The following is a 23995-nucleotide window of genomic DNA, read 5'->3' on the forward strand; positions in this document are numbered from 1 at the left end:
GAGGAAATGACAGCAGAGAAAGACCGAAATGGTCCATCCAGTCCGCCCAGCAAGCTTTTTAGGATTATAACCACCACTCCGGGCAGGTTTCCCCCATGTCTTTCTTGGAAGCAGAGTACAATAGCTTGCATTATGCGTGCTGTTTTGCAACGTGGCAGATGGGTCACATAATTCAGCAGAACCAAACCCTGTATGTTAGGCAACCTTCCATTCTACAGGCCAAACAAACATGGAAAGTAGGTGGGCTCAGAGGTAGGGTTAGGTGGGAGGAGTCAACAATATGCCTAGCTCTGCATTTTCAACATCACGTGCATTGTTCTGCAAGGAAAAGCTATCCTTCCAAAATGCGGGTGCACATCTCGGTGTGTGTGTGTGTGTGGGGCGGTACTTTTTCCCTATGCAAATTTGCCCACAATGGGCCTGCTTTTCAAAGCTCTGTGATGCTCCTGAATTACTCTTCTTCTCGGCAGCTTCTTCTGTCTTCTAAATGGGTAAATTAACTCCATATTGCTGGGGAGGTGAGAGAAGAGGAAGAGGGATGCTGGACAGAGGGATAGGCAGAAGGGATGCTGGCCCACTGTGAACAGGGGTCTTAAGAGCAGGGGATACAGGACTTGGCAGTGAGAGGTGAATGTTGAGGAGGGTGAGAGAGGGGGGGGGGGGGATACTGTGCCACAGCTGCTGCAAATAGGCAGGCGTGTAAGGGAGAGGGTGCAAGATTGAAGGTTTGCCTAGGGCGCCTGAAACGAAATGATTGCATAGCAGCAGCAGACTTAAAACAGTCGGCTCGCTGACTGAGTATAGCTCAACCAGTTTTAGGAGTGGGAGTGACTGATTTGTTCATTGGCCGCTCCTTGTCCAAGTTGGAAGCTGCTGAATCGTCCAGACTATGGCTATTACTTCTGCCTTGGCTACTTGATTTACAGTTACTAACCTCGATTCTATCCAAAGAAAGGCTTATGAGATCATACCAGAGTCTGTAAGTGTGGCAGGTCGCATGGCTCCACCCCTTGTAACTCAGAAATGGCTTCAGCGAGAGATGTCAGACTCTGAGGGTGCCGAGGGACACCGGCGGGGATGTGACCTTTGTGGCTTAGCTGAGTGGGGCATAATCACATGGGATAGTGTGTGGCAAAGGCATGAGCGCGCGGGAGATTGAATGAGAAGCTGTGGGAGACATGGAACCGAGGCTCTTTTGAATCTGTTGGTTTTCTGCTTGTCTTTAGAAGCGCATGCAGACGGTGGGTCCAGTGGCTCGGTGACAAGTGCAATTCGGAGGACCAGCATTTGATTCATGAGCCAGGCATCTGCTCCCCAGCCTTTTCAGGGCTAGGGCTTCTCTTGGGAAAGGGAGGCAGTGTCGGCCATCGCTCTCCAGTGGCAGCACTTAACGGCCTGCACTGCTGTGGTCTGTGACTCCTGGCCCAGGTCGCTGCTGCCATGGCTGGACTGTGTTGACAAAGGAACCCTCTTTTCCCGTCCCAGGTAGTTCTGAATGAAGGCTGATGGTGCCATTATCTAACAGAGGATGGTTCCAATAGAGCTGAAGGCCTAAAAAGGAGCAGGAAGAAACTGCCAAGCCGAAAACCAAAATACAAAAAGAAGTATATGCCAATTTCTAAAACCAAAATGTTGCCAGCTTGCTATTATCATGAAAAAAAAGTGTCATGCTTGGCCTTGGTCATAGCAACTGTAGAGCTGGATCATTTATTTTTTATATTGATATTGATACTAGCCGTTAAGCCCGTAACAACGGGCTACATTAAAAAATTTTTTTCGGTCCATTTCCTCCCCCCCTCATTCTCCTCCCTCCCACCTCATTCTCCCCTCACCCTTTATTCTCCCTCCCCCCTCTAGTCTCCCTCCCCTCTCCCCCTCCCCTCAGTCACTCCCTCCCCCTCTCCCTCAGTCACTCCCCCCCTCCCCCTCCCCATTCACTCCCCCCCTCCCCTCCCCTCAGTCACTCCCCCTCCTCCCCCTCCCCTCAGTCACTCCCCCCTCCCCTCTCCCCTCCCCTCAGTCACTCCCTCCTCCCCTCAGTCACTCCCCTTCCGGATAGCACAAATGGAAGATCTTCGGGGGAGGTCTCTCGCGCGTGTGCGTGCCGCTAATGCGCCTTGCCGCCGCTGCCGCTACTGGTCCTTGCCGCCGCTCCTCTCCGCCACCGCTCCTGGTCCTTGCCGCCGCTCCTGGTCCTTGCCGCTGCTCCTCGCCGCCACCGCTCCTTGTCCTTGCCGCCGCCGCTGCTCCTCCCAGCGCCATTTTTTTTGTGGGCAAGCTCTGGCCGACGTGCTCGCCCGCGCATGCGCGGTAGAGTTGCTCTCTACTGCGCATTTGCGGCACGTCGGTCCGGGCTCCCTTATCTAGTAGATGTAAACTGATGGCTCTGTGTGTGCAATACAAGTAATAACTTTTCTTCTCATCCATTAAGACATTTTTATCTACTCTGTGCCACAAAAATATGCCAACAGCCTGTTTTTGAAATGCTAAACTATTTACAGATGGACAGAGCTGATTCCGTGCTTGAAGCAGGCTGGTACACAATGGTGCTGCTTCCTGTAATCCATAAGAGTGCAATGTCTCTACTTCAGAAATGTAGGAGGACTGATTCATCAAATGTTTTTCTCATAGACACAAAAATGGAAGAAAAGCTGTGATAAATCAGACACAAAATGCTAAAAGTCCTTATTTTGCTAGGATCTTGTTCTGCTGCATCCTTCTATGTACATTACCAGAGGTTTCTTTTTTTAATTTACTTCCACATTTATTTAACTATTTAAACATTTTTACTCGCTTAGGGGTTTTATCTTATCCACCTTGCAGATTAATTTACCTTCATAGGGAAGTAAATAAAAAATAGTTCTGCTGCTGTCAGTGCTGTTCTTGGTACTAAGTTGCATTTCTTATTTATTTATTTCTTAATATTTGATAATCTGCCTTTCGCAAAAACATCGAAGTGACATACAATCATAATAAAAAGTAAATAAAACAAAATAAATTAATACAGAAATGAAAGGTTAACAAATGAAAACAAATGAGCTGATATTCAAGAGAAGCTGAGCACATACATTTAGGTTCCTAAATTGGGTTCCTAAATTTGGCACCCGTTTTAAGCTGAACTAAGGAGTTTAAGAGGTCCATATTCAGCTGTTGTGTGGCTTGGCTAGTTAGCTGAATAAACTTTTCTGGCTAACTAAGCTTTCCTAGAATGTAGACAGATGGACTTAGGACCAGTGGGTTTATGCTCCCCTGCCAGCAGATGGAGACGGAGCAAGCTGACATCACAGTATCTATAACTATGCAGTATCCTCAGCCTGCCAGTATTCTCTGTCTCCAGCAGATGGTGGACATGCATCTCCCTATGGGGATTGCTTCAAGCTTTTTGGAAAGAGAAATTTGAAATTCTAAATTCAGGGTAAGAAAGCCCTGCTTTCCTAGCGTGTAGCCAGATGGACTCAGGACCAATGGGTATCGTGCTCTCCTGATAGCAGATGGGAGACGGAGTCAGATTTCAAAGCTGATGTCACTCTGCATATAGCCATGCAGGTAGCTTAGCTCTTCAGTATTTCTCCGTCTCCTAAGCAGTTGTGGACACTATCCCACATAGAATAGTGTTAGCAATTACAAATTACAACAAGAAGAAAATTTACCTTAAGAAGACGAGCCCCACTCTCCTGTGGTGATACCTAACGGTCCCTCCCTCAGTCGAGAATTCCTGAGGTGATTTCCGAGATCCCTCAGAGGTAAGCCTTGGTCTTACAGCCGGCTCCCGGCGTGGACTTAGCCCCCAGTGTGGCTGAAAGGCAGTGGGTGCAGAATCAAGCGCGGCAGTGAAGGTAGTTCCCTCTCCCCCCGCAGCGGAGACCGCCCGGCACGCGACCGGGAAATGCCGAGATCAGGTAAGGTAGAAACCTTCTCTTAAGTTTCTGTCTCCGAAGTTCGAATAGCCACACAGTTCGCTCTTCCGACGAGCATTAAGAAAAATCGGGTTGAGCAGCTCGACCTTGAGCTAGTCCCTGATCCTGTGCGAGGGTCCACCCATGTGGAGACCCTCCGGGGGGGGGGGGCGCCATCTTGCCAGCGGGGTCGTCGGCGCCATCTTCCCCCCTTAGCCGCTGCATTGTCCGCACATCCGAGCCGTGCACACAGCGGCGCGCACAACTGTGCCGGGCGCACAGCGACGCACATTACTGGGCCAGGTGCACACAACTGTACCGTGTGCACAGCGGCGCGCACATTGAAGTCAGGTGCACAAATTTCATAGCCCGCACGCACAACTTGCGCATCCCACGCGAACAACCTCTGCACACTCAGAACGCACAACCAAGCATATCCGTGTGCACACCTACACACGCAACCAAGTTTTAAGCCAGCTACGCGCACAAACCATGGCACCGCCGGCCAAAAGGGTCAAGGGACAAGCCCTCTGCCCAGCCTGCCACCTGAGAGCTGCACAACTTGAAGTGGACTCCTGCCTAAGCCAGCAGTGTGAAGAGGCCCAGAGGGAACCAAAGCAAGGCCCCCTATATCCAGTACATGGATCCAGATCCACTGATGATTGTACCCCGGATCTATGTATCTCGAACTTGGCGCCCCCACAGGCAGGCACCTCTAGGTCCTTCTCTACAACCCCACCGGGGATTAACATGGACCCAGGGACCTTCTCCTGGGTGGAATTCTTCAAAGGGCTGCAAATCTTTATCCAGGTTCAACCAGCCCCCGCCATGTCCCAGCCTCATCCCCTGCTGGAAGCACAAGACCTTCCCGGCACCACCAGGGCTCATCAAGAAATGCCTCTCCTAACCAAGAACCTTGGAGATATGGACACCTCGGATGCTGAGACCGACTCCCTGGAGGAAGGAGAAACCCCCCAGGGATGGAGCCATACCGGACCATGCTGCGTTTCTTCCACAAAGACGAATTACCAGCATTCGTGTCCCAGACTCTGAAGACGCTGGGCATTCCAGGTGCAGACTCCACAGTGGAACCAAAGATGAACCCCATTCTGGTGTCCCTCCGTCAGGCGTCACGCTATTTTCCTATGTTGGAAGCCATCCGGCAACTGATTGACCTGAAATGGAATGCCCCAGAGGCCAGCTTCAAAGGGGGGCGCGCCCTAGAAGCCCTATACCCCCTGAAACCCATGGCCAAGGAACTCTTACGTTTCCCAAAAGTGAACACTGTGGTCTGTGCAATTTCTAAGCGTACGACCATCCCCATCGAGGGAGGAGCGGCACTGAAGGATGCCCAGTACAGACGTCTGGAATCCATCCTCAAACAGTCCTTTGATGTAGCAGCAATGACCCTGCAGATTGCTTCCTGCTGTGCCGTGGTGGCACGGTCCTGTTTGCTCCTCTCCAGAGATGCAACCATGCCCGGTGAAATAATAGAGCCTGTGGTTTCCTTCCTCATGGATGCCACATCAGACATAGTGCACATCTCAGCCAGGGGCGTCGCCTCGGCAGTGGCAGCCAGAAGACAACTATGGCTCTGGAACTGGTCAGCTGACGCAACCTCCAAAGCGAACCTCATGAGAATGCCTTTTAAAGGATCTTTTTTGTTCGGAAGCGAATTGGAAAAGTTAGCCAACAAATGGGGCGAATCTCCAGTATCTCGACTACCGGAAGATAGGAACAAGAGAAGTCAGTGCTCCTCCCCCCGAAGAAACAAGGGCAGAGGATCACAGCACTTTAGACCTTACAAGAACACACACTACCAAGCACCTCACCCCTCAGGAAGGTCTCAGTCCTTTTGGAACAAGCACACCAAGAGGGGGAGCAGGCTCAGGGACAGGTCCTGGCCATAACCCACAATGAGAAACAGCAGTCCCATCCACAGGAAGAAGACATAGGGGGCAGACTTACCCTTTTCTACCAAAGATGGGTCGAGATAACATCGGACAAGTGGGTCATAACCATCATTCGAGAAGGATAATCTCTGGAATTCTGGAATTCCACAGCATCTCTCGAGACAAATTTATGAGATCACCATGCCACTCCCACTCCAAGAAGACGGCAGTGGAAACAACATTAGCAAGATTACTCAGCCTAAAGGCGATAACCCCGGTGCTCATGCCCCAACAAAATACTGGCCTCTATTCCATCTATTTTATCGTCCCCAAGAAGGAAGGAACGTTCTGACCCATCCTGGACCTCAAGACAGTCAACCGTTACCTGAGGGTACCACACTTTTGTACGGAGACCCTACGCTTGGTCATAAGGGCAGTACACCTGGGAGAATTCCTGACCTCTCTGAATCTATCCGAAGTGTATCTCCACATCCCGGTCCATCGGGATCATCAGCGCTTCCTGCGCTTTGCAATACTGGGCCAGCATTACCAGTTCCGGGCGCTACCCATCGGCCTAGCTACCGCCCCCCCCAGAATCTTCACCAAGATCATGGTGGTAGTGGCGGCAACACTGAGAAAAGAAGGAATCCTGGTACATCCTTACCTGGGATATGATAGAGATGTTTAAAATTATGAGAGGTCTAGAAAGGGTAGATGTGAATCGGTTATTTACTCTTTTGGATAATAGAAAGACTAGGGGGCACTCCATGAAGTTAGCATGGGGCACATTTAAAACTAATCGGAGAAAGTTCTTTTTTACTCAACGCACAATTAAACTCTGGAATTTGTTGCCAGAGGATGTCATTAGTGCAGTTAGTATAGCTGTGTTTAAAAAAGGATTGGATAAGTTCTTGGAGGAGAAGTCCATTACCTGCTATTAAGTTCATTTAGAGAATAGCCACTGCCATTAGCAATAGTAACATGGAATAGACTTAGTTTTTGGGTACTTGCCAGGTTCTTATGGCCTGGATTGGCCACTGTTGGAAACAGGATGCTGGGCTTGATGGACCCTGTTTTTGCTCCTGGAGCCAGCCTAGTTGTCAGGGCCGAGAGAGAGAGAGAGAGAGAGAGAGAGAGATTTGATGACCTTCGGGTGAGATTTGTGCAATGTTCTCTCAGCCTAGCTTGATGTTACCCAGGTAGAGAGTCCATCAACCTAGGTTGAGAGAACATTGCACAAATCTCATCTTTGGGTGAGTTTCCTCACTCCGAAAGTCATCAAATCTTCACAAGAGAGCACTGTTCTGTTCGTACATCTCATTTGAATGTCAAAGTGGCCCCTAACCCCTACACTAATACCTAAATCTCACCTCGAGTTAGTAGGTGGGCCTCCTATAGAGATATAAATACCTACCTAGGATGAGGGCATTATGGCTAGTCTCTCTCTTTCTCTCTCTCTTTCTTCCTCTGTGGTTGTAGAAGGGCCCTGATAGCTAGGCTCACTGGCTCTCCAGGAGCTTAGACCTACTAAACATGGTCCCCCCAGTGGTTGTATGTAGGAAATAGTGCAAAAAGGTTATCACAACTTGCAGTAACTTAACACTTCACATAGGTATTAGTGCAAATTGCAATAAAACTGCCTATTACCATAAAACACACCCCTTTTCCTATCACATGCGATATTTAGTGAATTTTGATAAATCCAGGCCCAAATTTCTTGAAGAATCTAATTCGATTGTCCAGGATACAGCTACTCTTTGATATTTGCTTGTGAGTGTGATAAACAATGGACTTTAAAATTATTTTTTTGTTTTATAGAGTCTACTTTCCTGGGACATAAGACTGCTATATTCCCAGATGTGTTTAAAGAGATGCAAGCACATAGGAGATTATTCTTGATTTAAAAACCCAGAGTATTAGCTTTGTGTACTACTTTTCTGTTGAAATTTCTTTGCAAGTGTCTTATTAAACTGCAGGGAAATAGCTAACTCTTCTATGACCCTATTTAGCTAGACAATGTCCTACAGAACTGCTCCTGCTGTTGTTACTACTGTCCAGTGAATCTAGGATGTGCCTATATAAGTTAAATACTGGTTTTGTTTTTATTTAAAGCCTTATTTTTTTGTTCTGTCTCCTGATAATGAGGTTGGAATTGAAATGGCAGTGTACTACTTTTTAATTAGTTTTTGCTTGTTTTAAGTGATATAGATTTCTTGAATCAAGGATTTTCTTGAAATGTTATCTCAGAAATTTTATAAAGAAATAATTAAGAAAAATTGTCAACCATTTGGATGCCCAGTCTCCCAGTCTTCCTGCAGTTTATCACAATCTGCTTATGATTTAACAACCTGGAATAATTTTGTCTTATATGCAAATTTGATCACCTTAATCATCGTTCCCTTTTCCAGACCATATACGGTATATAAATATATTAAAAAGCAGTGGTTTCAGTAGATATCCTTGGGGTACGCCATTATTTACCTTCCTCCATTGAGAAAACTGACCATTTAGTCCTACTCTTTCTTTTCTATGTTTTAACCAGGTCACAATCTACAATAGGACATTCCCTGTACGTACCAGGATCATTCCAGACGGTGGGTTATGTTCCCTGTCCAGCAGATGGAGTTAGAACCAAAAATTCCCAGGGGAGGACCTATATAGCCACGCCTCCCTTGCCTCAATCCTCAGTATAGTTCTAACTCCAGCAGATTGAGCAGGGGACACGGTGGTCCCCAGCACTTTTCTAGTTTTATTTTCTCTTTGAGGGATCAATTAAATAATATTAGATAAAGGTTTTCTTCTAAGGGATAGGTTCTGTAGCGTTCTGACAGGACCACTCCGTTCAAAGAGAGACACTGTTTTCCAGTCAGGAACTTGCTGACAGGCTGTGTTTCTTGCCTGTCACTTTATTTTTCTCTTTGTTTTTCCTCTTCCTTGCCCGGCTACAGTGTGGTAAGTGTTGTTTTTATTTTATTTACAGTCGTTGGGAGGAACAGGAATTTGAGAGGGGTGAAGTTGGTAGTGCCGACCGCTCCCCCCTAGCCCCGGAGTTTGTACTTTTCCCCTCCTCCCCTTCGGGGAGTGATTGGAGTACCCGCCCTGCAGCTCTGCGACGACCCATTCCCCGGAGCTGCTTACCGTCGGGACGGCGCTTTCCCCGACGGTCTCTTGGGGAAGGTGAGGGGTCCGGAGGCCGGATAGCTCTATTGCTTCGCCGCTTCAGTTGTTGCCGCGCGCCGCAGCCACCCCTCCCCCTCCCTCCCGCCGCGATGCAGAGATCGCCTAACGGCTCCGGAGCTCGGCAAGGGGTTCAGCAGCCCTCGGAGGGATTTTCTTCGGCTTTTCCTGAGGGGGAGTATAGCTTACCTGGTGGGCAGCTTGGAGGAGAGTCGGACCGCGCCGGCAGGAAGCGGCATGCCCCGTTTCCCCTCAGCGCGGGAACGGCGGCCATTTTATTAGCTGACTCGGAGGCAGCTCTCTCTGAGGAGGACGTCGACGCTCCGCTCCAGGTTTCCTCTCACAGTATGGGGTTTCTGAGCGCAACGGACCAGGGCAGGCAAGGGGACGACACCTCGGGGGGGCCCTTCATCAGCACTTCCTGCTTTTTCGCCAGAATTCGTCGTTTTAATGCACAAGGCATTTTTACAGAGCAGGGAAATCGGGGTCCCCCTCCTCCCAAACTGAATTGCTTGACCCAGCTTTCGACGGCGGACCCTCCCTTAGGGAAGGCTTCTTTGCCCACAGGGGGTGCGGGGTCCGCTCGGCCCCCTCCCGTGGTCCCTACACCGCTGCAGCAACCGTCGGGGGGGATTCATGGCAGGTCCCAGATGCGGATGATCCCTCGCTGGCGGCCCAGGTTAGAGGGTGACGACCCGAGGGTCCTCCGCATTTTTCAAGCAGCGGAGTTGGATGATCTCATCCCCCACATCCTGCAGGAAATGGACATCGACCCTCCTCCGGATCCTGTGGCTCAGGATCCGAAGATTAAGAAAGGGGACCCTCTGCTAGGGGGCTTGCGACCCCTAGCGAAAGCTTTTCCCACGCATCACAATATCTTGCAATTGATTTCAAGGGAGTGGGATACTGGCGATATCCGCGGTCACGAAGCATACCACCATCCCGGTCACGGGCGGGACGGCGTTGAAGGATGTCCAGGATCGCAAGCTCCAGGTGTACCTCAAGCGTATCTTCGAGGTCTCAGCGTTGGGGATGAGGGCTGCTATCTGCAGTTCCCTAGCACAGCGAGCAGCTCTGCGTTGGGTACAGCGGCTTCTCACATCCCAATCTTTGCCACAGGCAGAGACTATTCAGGCTGATAGACTTGAAGCGGTGGTTGCCTATGGAGTTGATGCTTTTTATGATCTGTTAAGGGTTCTCGCTCGATCCATGGTGGCGGCGGTGTCCGCTCGCCGTCTTTTGTGGCTTCGCAACTGGGCGGCAGATGCTTCGTCCAAGACGCGCCTGAGTTCTCTTCCTTTCAAGGGCAGATGCCTGTTTGGGGAAGATTTGGATCAGATCATCAAATCTCTTAATGAGAATGCGGTGCACAAGCTACCAGAAGATCGTCCACGTTCTTTTAGATCTTTTTATTCCTCCAGGAACAGGTACCGGAATCAACGGAGGTCGTGTCCTGCCAGACAGCAAACACCTCGAGCGCCTTCTACACGATCACACACCTGGAACCGGTCCTTTCGTGGACGCCGCCATGGTAAGGATACTCAAGGGGCAGGTGTCTCCTCAAAAGCTTCACAATGATGCCAGAGGGTCCCACGAGGGGATCCCCCACGTGGGGGGTCGCCTTACTCTCTTCTACAAAGAGTGGGTCCAAATTACGTCGGATCAATGGGTGCTGGACATCTTAAGTCAAGGCTACATATTAGATTTTGTACACGAACCCCGAGACCGTTTTCTGTTTTCTCCTTGCGGTTCCCACCTCAAACAATTAGCAGTTCGACAGACTCTCGATCGTCTGCTACAGCTGGGGGCGATAGTCCCGGTAGCGGCCTCTGAACTGGGAAGAGGACATTATTCGGTCTACTTTGTTGTTCCCAAAAAGGAGGGCACGTTTCGACCTATCCTGGATCTCAAGTTGGTCAACAAGTGTCTCAGAGTTCCTCGTTTTCGTATGGAAACGCTCCGGTCAGTGTTAGCAGCTGTGCATCCGGGAGAATTCTTGTCCTCGTTGGACCTTACAGAAGCATACCTTCACATCCCGATCCATCACCATCATCAGCGCTTCTTACGCTTCAAGATTTTGGGACAACATTTTCAGTTTCGTGCTCTCCCCTTTGGCCTGGCGACGGCTCCGCGAGTCTTCACCAAGATCATGGGGGTGGTAGCGGCGGCGCTCCGCAGGGAGGGTATCCTAGTACATCCCTATCTAGACGACTGGCTCATTCGAGCGAAGTCGAGGGCGCAGGGCTACCGTGCTGTCGACAGAGTGGTACAGCTTCTTCAATCTCTGGGATGGATCGTCATTTCTCAAAGAGCAAACTGATACCGTTCCAATCGCTGGATTTTCTGGGAGCATACTTCGACACCAACCAGGCCAAGGTGTTTCTGCACCTGGACAGAGCTCGGGCTCTACGCGCTCAAGTAACCGGTTTTATGGCTCTCACTCCCATGGCATGGGACTATCTTCAGGTACTGGGAACCATGGCTTCAACCATCGATTTGGTACCGTGGGCCTTCGCTCATCTCCGACCTCTCCAGAGGTCCCTACTTTCGCGATGGAACCCGGTGTCGAGAGATTTTCAGGTAGTGCTGCCCATTCCGAGTGTTGTCTTGAGCAGTCTACAGTGGTGGCTGGACCCTCAACGATTAGCTCAGGGAGTGTCTCTGCAGAACCCGAATTGGGTGGTCGTCACCACGGATGCCAGCCTCACCGGCTGGGGGCGGTTTGTCAAGACAGGTCTCTCCAAGGCCGATGGACGGTAGATCAGTCCACTTGACCCATCAATCGGCTGGAGACCAGGACAGTCCTTCTAGCACTGCAGGGGTTCTACCCACTGGTACGCAGTCGAGTGGTTCGGATTCTCTCGGACAATGCGACCACCGTGGCGTATATCAATCGCCAAGGGGACACCAGAAGCCATCTAGTCTCCTTGGAGACCGACGACTTGATGGTGTGGGTGGAGCTACACTTGCAGCGTCTAGCGGCTTCGCACATAGCGGGCGTGGACGTGCAGGCAGATTTTCTCAGCTGGCAACACCTGAATCCAGGAGAGTGGGAACTCTCAGAAGACGCAATGCGGAGGATAATACAGCATTGGGGGATACCCCATGTGGATCTAATGGCAACCGCGACAAATGCAAAGGCCGCCCGTTTCTTCAGCCGCAGGCGAGAGCATGGCGCGGAAGGTGTCGACGCACTAGTTCCTCCCTGGCCTCGACAGTGTCTTCTGTATGTCTTTCCTCCGTGGCCTCTAGTGGGCAAGGTCATCTGACGGATAGAGACGTATCAAGGTCCGGTGATCCTAGTTGCGCCAGAGTGGCCTCGATGTCCATGGTTTGCAGATCTTCTCAATCTGGCAGTGGAAGGCCCGCTTCGACTCAGTCACCTATCACGTCTCCTTCGCCAAGGGCCAATATTTTTCAGAAGGCAGATCGCTTTTGTCTTGCGGCCTGGCTTTTGAGAGGCGCCAATTAAGAAGGCGCGGATATCCAGAGTCTGTCATCTCGACGCTCCTGAAAGCTAGGAAGACTTCCACGTCCGTTACCTATGTCAGAGTATGGAAGGTTTTTGAGGAATGGTGTGAGTCAAAGACGATTCTGCCAACGCAGGCCTCAGTAGCGCATGTGCTTTCCTTCCTACAGGCGGGTCTGGATTTGGGCCTGGCCTATAATTCTCTTCGTGTTCAGGTAGCGGCTTTGGGAGCTTTCCTACGGAGTAATGACAGGGAGCTCCTGGCCTCACATCCAGATATTCTACGTTTTCTAAAGGGGGTAAAACACTTGAAACCTCCCATTAGACCGCCTTGTCCTTCATGGAATCTCAATTTGGTACTCCGGGCTCTATGTGCACCGCCTTTTGAGCCTCTGAGTTCGGCCACACTCAAGGATGTCACCCTTAAGACCATTTTCCTGGTGGCGATCAGCTCAGCACGTCGGATCTCTGAACTACAAGCTCTATCATGTCGGGAGCCATACCTTCGTTTCACACCAGGGGGAGTATCCCTGCGGACAGTTCCATCTTTTCTGCCGAAGGTGGTCTCGACTTTCCATCTCAACCAATCGATAGAGCTTCCATCATATGTATCCTCTGATTCTTCTGACCTTCATCGGTTGGATGTCCGACGTTCTTTGATACATTATTTGGAGGTCACTAATGAATTTCGACTCTCCAATCATTTGTTTGTCCTTTGGTCGGGACCCAGGAAGGGTTGCATGGCATCCAAACAATCAATTGCTCGCTGGCTGAAAGGAGCGATTATAGCCACATACATCGGAGTGGGTAAGTCTCCACCTTTAGCTGTTAAGGCGCATTCTCTACGCGTTCAAGCTACGTCGTGGGCGGAAAGTTCTGCAGTTTCTTCTCAAGAAATTTGTAGGGTGGCCACATGGAAGTCTCTCCACACTTTCGCAAGACATTATTGTCTAGACGTTCGCGCGCCGTCTCACGGTCAGCTTAGAGACAGGGTCATACGGGCAGGGCTGTCCGCGACCCACCCATGATGGGGAAGCTTTGGTACATCCCACCGTCTGGAATGATCCTGGTACGTACAGGGAAAAGAAAATTATTCCTTACCTGCTAATTTTCATTCCTGTAGTACCATGGATCATTCCAGACCCCTCCCTGCTTTTGGGGGTTCTTTGTGGGCCATCCCTGCTTTCCTGTCTTCACAATATTTTCACTCTGTATCTCTAGTTATTGCGAGCTGTGTCTTTGAACACAGTGCTGTTTGCAAGTTCTCAGTTACAGTTTTTTGAGTACAAGTTACTTGCTGTCACTTACAGCTGTTTTTTTCTCTATATTTTTGAGATTAATTGATCCCTCTGGTTCTGTCTCTTCTCGTCTTGGCTTTGCTAGTCCAGTTACTGAGGATTGAGGCAAGGGAGGCGTGGCTATATAGGTCCTCCCCTGGGAATTTTTGGTTCTAACTCCATCTGCTGGACAGGGAACATAACCCACCGTCTGGAATGATCCATGGTACTACAGGAACGAAAATTAGCAGGTAAGGAATCATTTTTTTTTGGCTCTTCCCATGACTTTTTAATTTTCTCAGGAGTATCTCATGATGGACTTTGTCAAATGCTTTCTGAAAATCCAGATACATTATATTCTCCATTATCCATATGTTTATTAGCCGTTTAAGAAAAATGTAGCAGATTTGTGAGGCAAGACTTCCCTTGGGTTAATCCATGTTGGCTGTATCTCATTAAAGCATGTATATCTATATGTTTAATAATTTACTCATTTAAATAGTTTCTATTATTTTTCCTGGCACTGACATCAGGCTCACTGGTCTATAGTTTTCTGGATTACCCCTGGAGCCCTTTTTGAAGATTGGTATTGCATTGGCCACCCTCTAATTTTCAGGTGCAACAGATGATTTAATGATAGGTTATAAATTCCTAGTAATAGATCTGCAATTTCATTTTTTATTTCTTTCAGATCTCTAGGTGTATACCATCTGGTCCAGGTGATTTGCTACTCTTTAGTTTGTCAATTTGTCCTATTACATCTTCCAGGTTCACTGTGATTTGTTTCAGTTTCTCATTATCTTACCCACTAAAAGGAATATAGCATGCTGAATATAAATGTAGAAAATTTCTCTGGCCCCCTCCGCAGCATGTCTTTCCTTGGGCAGTGGTGGGGCAGGTGGTTCCAGTTCTCTTTCTATGCAGGCATAGCCAGGTCATTCATAAGGGGTGGGCAAGATGGGTGTCTCCCAGGGGGATGGAGGGCCCATACTGCTACTTGCATCAGATCAGTCACTCGCTGCAGGTGTTGCCAGCATCAAACTATTTTTATTTTTATTTATTTATTTATGAACTTTTAATATACCAGCATTCGTGGAACACATCACGCCGGTTTACAATTAACAAAAAGAATGGAAAATTACATTGAACAAGGAAAGGGGCGAGGGGAGCAGGCAAGAAAGGGAAGAGGAGGTGAGCGAGTAAAGGAAGGGAAAAGATAACAGGAAGAAATTAACAGAGAGGGAGAGAAATCATGATAACTTTCAAACATCACATCAAGGGAGGAGTACAAAATATAACTGGATTAGCGGTACAGGTATATACAAAATGCAGGGCAAGTTCTGAAAGGCAGGGGGGGGGGGGCACTGGCTAGGTTTGGTTAGCATCTGGGTAGGCCTGCTTGAAAAGCCATGTCTTGATACCTTTTTTGAAATTATGTAAGGAAGGTTCAAGACGGAGATCAGAGGGAAGGGAGTTCCAGAGGGAAGAGCCGGCAATGGAGAAGGCTCTTTCTCTGGTAAGGGTAAGGTGTGCAGTTTTGAGGGATGGGGTGTAAAGGGTGCCTGCGAGGGAAGTTCTGGTGGGGCGGTTGGAGGAACGGAAGCGTGGCATATCCTCGAGCCAGGGGAGGTTGTTCTTGTAAAGTGTGTTGTGTAGGATAGTAAGTGTTTTGTATTGAATACGAAAGGGGATGGGTAGCCAGTGCAGATCCTTGAGTATAGGGGTGATGTGGTCCCTTTTACGGGTATTGGTTATGATTCTCGCCATAGCGTTCCGCAGGATTTGTAGGGGTTTAATGGTAGAGGATGGGAGGCCTAGAAGAAGGGAGTTGCAGTAGTCTAGTTTAGATAGAATGGTAGTCTGCAGTACTAAGCGGAAGTCCTGGGCGTGGAGGAGGGGCTTAAGTTTTTTGAGGATATGGAGTTTGTAGAAGCCCCCCTTTAGAAGGGACTTAATGTGGGGTTTGAAATTGAGCTGTTGTTCTAGGGAGATGCCTAGGTCTCTTACAGAAAGCAGGGGGGTATGGGCTAAGGCAGTATTAAGAGAGGTGGAGTGTGTTGTGAGGTCTGGTTGCTTAGAGATGATGATGATTTCTGTTTTAGATGCGTTTAGAGTAGGGGTCAGGAACCTTTTTGGCTGAGAGAGCCATAAACGCCACATATTTTAAAATGTAATTCCATGAGAGCCATACAATATGTTTAAAACTAAATACAAGTAAATGTGTGCATTTTATGTAAGATCACACTTTTAAAGTACAATAAGTCTCTGAAAATATTACACCAGGCCTTAAGACACCAATACATCTCCTATTAGGAAAACGGACCAAGTCAGGCTGCTATAGAGTCCTACACAGAAACTACACGCCAGCAGAAAACCTCACCTGAATCACGTGCTGTCCCTCACCTAACATAGAATAAAGAGACCAAAACACATAACAAGAAGCATGCAGAAAAAACTGAATTGGAAACTGCAACAAGCCAGAGTCTCTGTATGCAGTGTAACAAACGAAAAAAGAAACATCACCCATCCTTATAAAACAAATCAAGAAATATAAAATCATCAGCAGTAAAACTGTACTAACAAAAAGAACATATTTCGAAACAGCTGATGAGTGGAATATCCAATAATTAAAAACTCATATAAAACATTTCCAGATACCAACAAAATATTTCAAAATAGCAGACACAAAGATCCAGTAATGAAAAATAATAAGGATACAAAAATTTTTTTGCTCTGCATACCTGGGATCGTTTGATATCCAGGTGTCCTGAGATTGTTCTGAATTAGCAGGAGGTGGGGTGGTTTGCTTGGAACTTTCTCCTCTCTCAGTCACATACCAGCGCTCTCTCTCACACTGGCTCTCAATGACACACCTATACACACATGCTCTCAGTACTCACATATACACGTTTTTTCTCTCTCACTTATATAGGCTCTTAATTACACATTTACACACATGCTGTCTATCTTTTCACGCTTACACACACACACAGGCTTTCAATCACATAAATACATGCTGTCTTTTTCTCTCACACACAGACTCTCATTCACATGCTTACAAACATGTCCTCTCTTTCTCTCATTTACACACAGGCTCTCAATCACATACTCACATGCTCCCTCACCTAAATCAGCTCTCAATCACACTCAGACACACATGGTCTCTCTCTCTCATTTAAACACAGGCTCTCAATCACATACTCACATGCTCCATCTCCTAAACCAGCTCTCAATCACACACAGACATACATGCTCTCTCTCTTACTTATACACACAGGCTCTTAATCATACATACACATGATTTCTCTCACACACAAAGGATCTCAATCATACACACATACTCTTTCACACAAACAGGTTTTCAATCACAAACTTACACATACAGGTTCCCAATGGTAAACGTACATTCATGCTCTCTCTCTCACAGGCAGGCTCTCAATCACAGACATACTCTCTTTCACATGTACAGGCTCTCAATCATTCACATACATGCAATCTCTCACTCACACACACAGGATCTCAAACACACATGCTTGCTCGCTCATTCACTTTCTCTCTCCCCCACCCCCACCCCGGGAACTCGCGGCAGCAGCAGCCTCCTCCCAACGCTAACCTCCTTCATTTTCAGCCCTCGCGAAGGCGGAGTCCCATCGGCCGCGGTTGAAACTCTTCATTTTCCTCCGAGCCGCGCTGCAGTCTTCTTCCCGTCGGACACTAGCGTGGCCTTCCCGCGCAGGCACCCGATGACTCCAGCGCAGGCACCCGGCTGACACCCGATAACTCCCGCGCAGGCACCCGATGACTCCAGCGCAGGCACCCGGCTGGCACCCGATAACTCCCGCGCAGGCACCCGATGACTCCAGCGCAGGCACCCGGCTGACACCCGATAACTCCCGCGCAGGCACCCGATGACTCCAGCGCAGGCACCCGGCTGGCACCCGATAACTCCCGCGCAGGCACCCGATGACTCCAGCGCAGGCACCCGGCTGACACCCGATGACTCCCGCGCAGGCACCCGGATGACTCCAGTCAGCGGCACCGGCGTGCTCTCTTCTCCTCCCCCCCCGCGGCCCGGAAGAGGAAGTGGAGAGCATCGGGTGCCTGCGCGGGAAGAAGAGACCTAGTGTGGTCTCTTCTTCCCGCGCAGGCACCCGATGCTCTCCACTTCCTCTTCCGGGCCATGAGGGGGGGGGGGGGGGAGGAGAAGAGAGCACGCCGGTGCCGCTGACTCCAGCTGTCCTGCTGCGTTCCGCCCGGGCTGACAGCATTTTAAGCCCGGGCGGCGGAGGACCGGGGAGCAGCTGGGTCAGCGGGGAACCGCGAAGTGTGGCGACTGTCTGCGAGCCAGATGCAGCCCTCAAAAGAGCCATATCTGGCTCGCGAGCCATGGGTTCCCGACCCCTGGTTTAGAGCAAGGTGGAGGTTGGATAATAGGGAATTGATAGAAACAAGGCAAGATTCCCAGAATTGCAGTGATTCCTTGAGGGTTTTTTGAATGGGGATAAGAATTTGCACATCATTCACGTACAGGAAGAATTTCAGGCCTAGGTCAGAGAGTAGGTGGCAGAGAGGCAAAAGATAAATATTGAAAAGGGTGGAGGATAGGGAAGATCCTTGGGGGACACCATGTGTGAGGGGAATGTGAGAGGATTCAAACATCAATTTTTACTAAGTATTCTCTATGGGTGAGATAGGAGGAAAACCATGATAGTGCTGTGTCGGAGAGACCTATCTCTGCCAGACGGGAGATGAGGATTTGATGGTTGACAGTATTGAAAGCTGCCGAGATATCTAAGAGGGCAAGTAGGTATGATTTACCTTGGTCCATGCCCTTGAGGATGGTGTCTATAATTGCTAGTAAAAGATTCTCTGTATTGCGACCTTTACGGAAACCAAATTGTGCTGGGTGTAGGATACCATGGTCTTCGAGGAAGTCGGTAAGTTGGGTGTTAACTATCTTTTCAAGGATTTTGGAGATGAAAGGCAGGTTGGAGATGGGCCGGTAATTTGCTGGGTCAGTGGGGTCGAGGGTGGGTTTTTTAAGGAGGGGCTTGACGACAGAAAGTTTGAGGGAGCCTGGGACTTTACCAGATGTAAGGGAGCAATTAACTATGTCAGCTATGGATTTTACAATGGCAGTTGGGATAGAGAGGAGAGTTTTAGTGGGGATTGTGTCTGAGATATGGATGGCTGGTTTCATCCTTTTCAAGATGGTTTCAATCTCCAGCGTAGTTGTGAGGTCGAGGGACCCAATATTGCTGCTGCTGTTGTTATTAGGGAGCAGAGTGGTAGGTGAAGGCTTGGTGGGGAAGCGAAGGAGGATGTTGGCAATTTTATTCTGGAAATACTTTGCTAGTTCTTCACATTTATCATTGGCTTTTTCTTCCTGAGAGGTGGTGGTGGTGGTGGTGGTAGGGGGGGGGGGGGGTGTTTGTGAGCTCAGCTACATATGAGAATAGGGCATTAGAGTTGAATTGATAATCATGAATTTTAGATGAGTAGAAATCTCGCTTGGCTTGTAGAGTGGCTTAACGGTAAGTGTGCAGTGTATATTTGTAAGCTGCTGTGTGTGTAGGGGAGGGTTGTCTATGCCAAGTGTGTTCTTTAGATCTAAGGTCCTGTTTTATCTGTTTTAGTTCAGTAGTATACCATGATTTTGTGTCCGTTCGCAAGAGGGGTATTTCTTTATGGACTATGGGGCAGAGTTCCTTGGCTGCAGTGGTGGTGATTTTGTTCCAGGAGGATAGGGCAGCATCAGGATTGGTAAGGTCAAGGTTCTTGGCTACTATGTCAAATGCTAGAATAAGGTCCTCAGAGGAACAAGGTTTACGGAAAGAGATGGTCTTACTATGTGTTTGTGAGGCTAGGGATGGGGCACAACTATTGTTCAGAACTGAGTTGCTGGAGTTAGCAATCTGTTATTGTTTGGGATAGTTGTGGGTGGATTCTTGGGCCGGTGGCAGATGACCATGCCCCCGGGGGAAGATCCCGAGAAGGACCACCGGTCAGGCTCAGAGTTTGGAGACAGACACACACTAGTTCTTTTATTAAACAGCATATTGAACCACCAGAGATGGCAGTAGTGAACTGGAAAGCCCAGCTGGGCTGTAGTCCCTCAAATACTGGAACAGCGATCCCTGGAGGCTGAGCTGTAGAGAAACTGAGATATAGTGAGTAGGCAGGGTATGCAGAGTTCAGGAACAGAGCCTTGATGGTAACACTCACACAATGTCCCAATAAAGCCCAGGTGCTGGAATGTATAGGCCCTCGAGGAGCGAGTACCTGGTTCCAGGGAAAGCTCAGAGAGAACGATGATAACTCACTGATGTAGCTGATATAGTTTGTAGTGAATGCTTCCAGGCAGAAGAGTATATGAAGCAAGTTTGGGAACAAGGGCCCTCGAGGAGCGAGTACCGGTTCCCGACTGTCACCTGAAAAACAAAGGAGAGAGCGAGGCCCCCGAGGAGCGGGTACCTCTGGTAACTCCGAGGAGGCAGAGTTGCTAAGAAAGACAAAGCAAGTCCGTTGTCAATCCGATGTCAATCCTTGCTAACCCGATGTGTTAGCAAATACTGAGACCTTAAATATCCGTCGCAGGTGACGTCATCTTCGGGGGACACCCCCGAGATTTGCACCATTGCCGGTACTTCAGTCGGGCCGCGCCACGCACGCGCCCCTAGGCCTCCAGGAACATGGCGGATAGCAGCGTCGAGCCGGTCCGGGAACGCCTGAGGACTTGTGGCAGAAGAACGCCGCGGCAGCCAATCTTCCCATGGCCGGAGAGGGAGGCGCCAGAGAGGTAAGGAGGGCGGAGAGAGGGCGTCAGGCACTGATGGACACAACAACTATGTCCCATGCATTTGCTTTGGGCTGCAAGCTGGCTGTATCATCAGAGGGGAAACCGCTCTCCCTGGGACTCTGGTACATCCAGCAATGGTCCTGGGTGTAATGTTATGTAGGGGTTAGAGAAAGATCACTCAGCTTCATCTCCTCTCTGCTTGGGCAGGCAGGTGGAAGTAGAAAGCTGAATTGGGCTGGCTTTTCTCTTTTTCTTGGGAGAGGTGAGGGATAGGAGGCTAAGAGTAGAAAACAGATGGCCTTGTTTAACCCAGCTCCTCTGCGTTTCAGTGTTTTAATTGGCATTAGAGAACTCCTAATCGAGCTAGAGAATTCAGCTGCCTGGAGGTTAAATACTATGCCTGTGTATGCTGAGTAACGCTATAGAAGTGCTAAGTAGATAGATAGGCCTGGAATGCCCTCCTGGAAGAGGTGGTGAGGACAAGAACGGTTTCAGAATTCAAAAGCGAGTGGGATAAACACATAGGGGTAAATATTCAGTCGCTAAGCAGCTAGTTAAATTAGCCAGATACCCATATCTAGCTAACTTAACCAGGATATTCAGTGGTGCAGCTGCGCCGCTGAATATACTCGGATAAGTTACAGTAGCCAGATATGTGGTATCCAGCTAACTTTAGACCTATGGCATGTCTAGAGTTAGCCAGCTAAGTTAACAGGCTAACTACAAATATGAGAGATAGCTAGTTAACTTAACCGGCTAACTCAGCTCCTCCCACCCCAGGAATGCCCGACTTACCCGGCTAAATTCTAGCTGGAAAATTTGTTATCTGGCTAGAATTTAGCCTGGTAAGCATTTTAAAATTGCTGCTAAGTCATTTAGATGGATAACTTTCCCGTTATCTGTCTAAATGGCTTTTGAATACGTACCTCATAGTTTCCCTAGCGGCTAGAGGAAAGAAATGAAGAACCAAGATAATCCGTGGTAACTTTTTGTGCAACATTTCTACACGGGGGCAATCCGTATGGAGTGACAGTTGTAACCCTAATCATTGCTGGACAGACCGAATGGACCTTTTTTGGCCTTTATCTTCTGTCATTTACTATCTTACTATGTGCAAAGTGTTGTCAGTTTCAGAAGTTTATATATATTGAAGAGTCAACATTAACTACCCCTTCTGCTTCCATGTACAATGGTGTTTGTGTGTTATATGTGAATAAACCAAGACAGTTTGAACATCATAAGGAGTGTGGATTACTGTCATTTGCTTTCAGTGAGCTGGTGCGTGCTCATAATGGCCGATTGTTTAAAGAACCCTGTGGCCCAGCAGGCAGTTATCCTGGTGAGAGCCTCCAGAAGCAGATGACCCTGCTTATTCTTGGTTTCTCTCTCCTTCATCAGGTTGGTGGCATGGAGCAAGCCGCTTGTTTACCACTTCTTTCTGCTTTGTCTGGTGGGTTGTGCTTTGACAGGAGAGAATGTGAGAGTGTGAGAGAGAGAGAGGCAGAGGCAGAGACAGTAGGATCCTTCCTTCAATACTGGTGCCAGAGCACTGCAGGAGGGTCTTGTATCTTTTCCCCTCCCCCCACCATGATGTGTCCCCACCCGGCTTTGAGAGAGATGGCCTCCCCCTCCCCCTCCACACACTCAGACATTTGAAGAAAGGGAGCTAAATAAAACCAACAAAGCTGCAAGGACACCAGAGCAAGGGGGGGGGGGCCCTTGAAGTAAGTAACAGGCAGCATGGCAGGACCAGTAACAGAGCAGCCCTGATTGTTCCCACACTGCTGCATCACTTCCTTTGCCGCTGTAGCGCTTTCTATTTCGTAAATAAGCCTGCATGGGTAGAGGGAGGTTGAGCCACAGGGTAGGGCTGCTTACTCTTGGGGGAAATTCAGCTCCAAAAAATTGAAAATTCTGCTCCCGAAAAATAAAAAATTCCTCGCACACATTCTGTAAATTTTGCAAAATTCTGCACAGCTTCATCACTTCCTGGAGTTGGTCATCCCTGAGCTAGAACATCTGCTCAAGGGGTGGTCACAGATATGTCTCTAAAAGTATCTGTATAATGTTGCTTACATCGAGCAGCACTCTAAAAATGATAGAAATGATAGGTAAGAATAAGGCTCCCCACCTTGTATTCAGACTTTGTGAAATTTGATGCAGAAGGCACTCGGGGGGGGGGGGGGGGGGGGGGAATTTAGAATTGCCCACCATGTTTGCAGTGTATAGAGGTACTGACTTATTAGCCCACGTATACTGCAGCCAGTTTTCAAAAGGGAAACTATGCATACTGTGCCCCTTTGACAAGAAGAAACTGCTAAGTGCCCACATAGGTTGCTATTTAGGTGGGCAGTGATAAAATTGCATGCATACATTTGAGAATCCCAAGCATGCTCACAGGTTTCCTCCCCCCCCCCCAACCTAAACCTGCTCACAGGAATATTTCTCTCTCTCCCCCAAACCCAAACTTAAATCCCTGAAGCATAGGAAGCTCTCCCTTCCCCCACAATCCCGGTGCATCTGCCTGCATAGATAAGGGGACCTCAGTAAAGACCGGGGTTAGAGCTATTCCAATGTTGCCTCCTTTTTTTGCTGGTTTCCTTTCAGCTGTCCCCCTTTCCATCAGCAAAGAGAATCAAGCGTCAGGGGAGAGTGCTAGATGTAGTGTACCTGGATTTCAGTAAAGGCTTTTAACACAGTTCTGCATCGGCAACTTACAAATAAATTGAGCACCCTTGATATGGGCCCTAAAGTCTCTTAACTGGGTTAGAAACTGGTTGAGCGGGAGGTGACCAGGGCCGGTGGAAGCACTGGGCAAATTAGGCAATCACCTAGGGCGCCATGATCCCAGGGGCAGCAGGAAGATGGGGCCAGCCTCTGCCTCACTGTCTTCTGTGTGCTGCCTGAGATGAGAAGCAGATTCACACACACACCTTCCCTGTCCACGAGCCGGCATCTGATGTCATGGGCCTTGAGTGGGCAGGCGCAGGCGTGCAGCAGAGAAGCACATGCTATCTGCTGCGTGCGCACTTGGAAAAGCAGGAGTAGGGCAGGAAGGAGGCAGAGCGCGGAAGACACACCTGCAGGCTTGAAGTTTCCCCCTCTCATTGCAATCCCAAGATATCGGAGGGAGGCTGCACGGACTACATTTTTTTTTTTCTGCTGCTTCAGTGCACTGTTTCCATCCTTGCTGACTGCCGGACGCTGCACTGCCGGACGCTGCACTGCCGGACGCTGCACTGAGGAGGCATGAAGCCCGAGCTGCAGGTAAGCCAGCTGGATGCCTCCTTCCTTACTGCAGCAAAAGAAAAAAATCTGGGGGCTTTCTCTGCTGGTACCTCCTTCCCTGCCTGTAGCAAAACAAAAATAATCAGAGTAGTGCTAAGGAATCACCACTGAAGTCTGCCTCTTCTCTTTGCTGTCTTCTTACAGTGCAGTACAGAAAATCTATTATGGAGTAACTAAGTAAAACCCTTAGTCAACAA

The 23995-nt window shown here is 48.9% G+C and overlaps 1 protein-coding gene across 3 annotated transcripts in view; it reads left to right on the forward strand.

Moving 5' to 3' along the window:
• The window catches only part of SLC39A8 (solute carrier family 39 member 8), a 159903-nt gene that overhangs the window by 30870 nt on the left and 105038 nt on the right, over positions 1 to 23995 (forward strand). Inside the window, exon 1 of one of the 3 annotated variants that reach the window (XM_029597055.1) lies at positions 21854 to 21908. The exons of 1 other annotated variant lie outside the window; for it this stretch is intronic. In XM_029597055.1, coding sequence (XP_029452915.1) covers positions 21870 to 21908 — 39 coding nt within the window. In that variant the 5' untranslated portion in view covers positions 21854 to 21869. Of the gene's footprint in view, positions 1 to 21853; positions 21909 to 23677; positions 23778 to 23995 lie in introns of those variants that run through there. One more of the 3 variants, XM_029597056.1, reaches the window with a different exon arrangement.

Source organism: Rhinatrema bivittatum, chromosome 1 (genome assembly GCF_901001135.1).
Source record: "Rhinatrema bivittatum chromosome 1, aRhiBiv1.1, whole genome shotgun sequence".
In the NCBI taxonomy this organism is placed as follows: Eukaryota; Metazoa; Chordata; class Amphibia; order Gymnophiona; family Rhinatrematidae; genus Rhinatrema; species Rhinatrema bivittatum.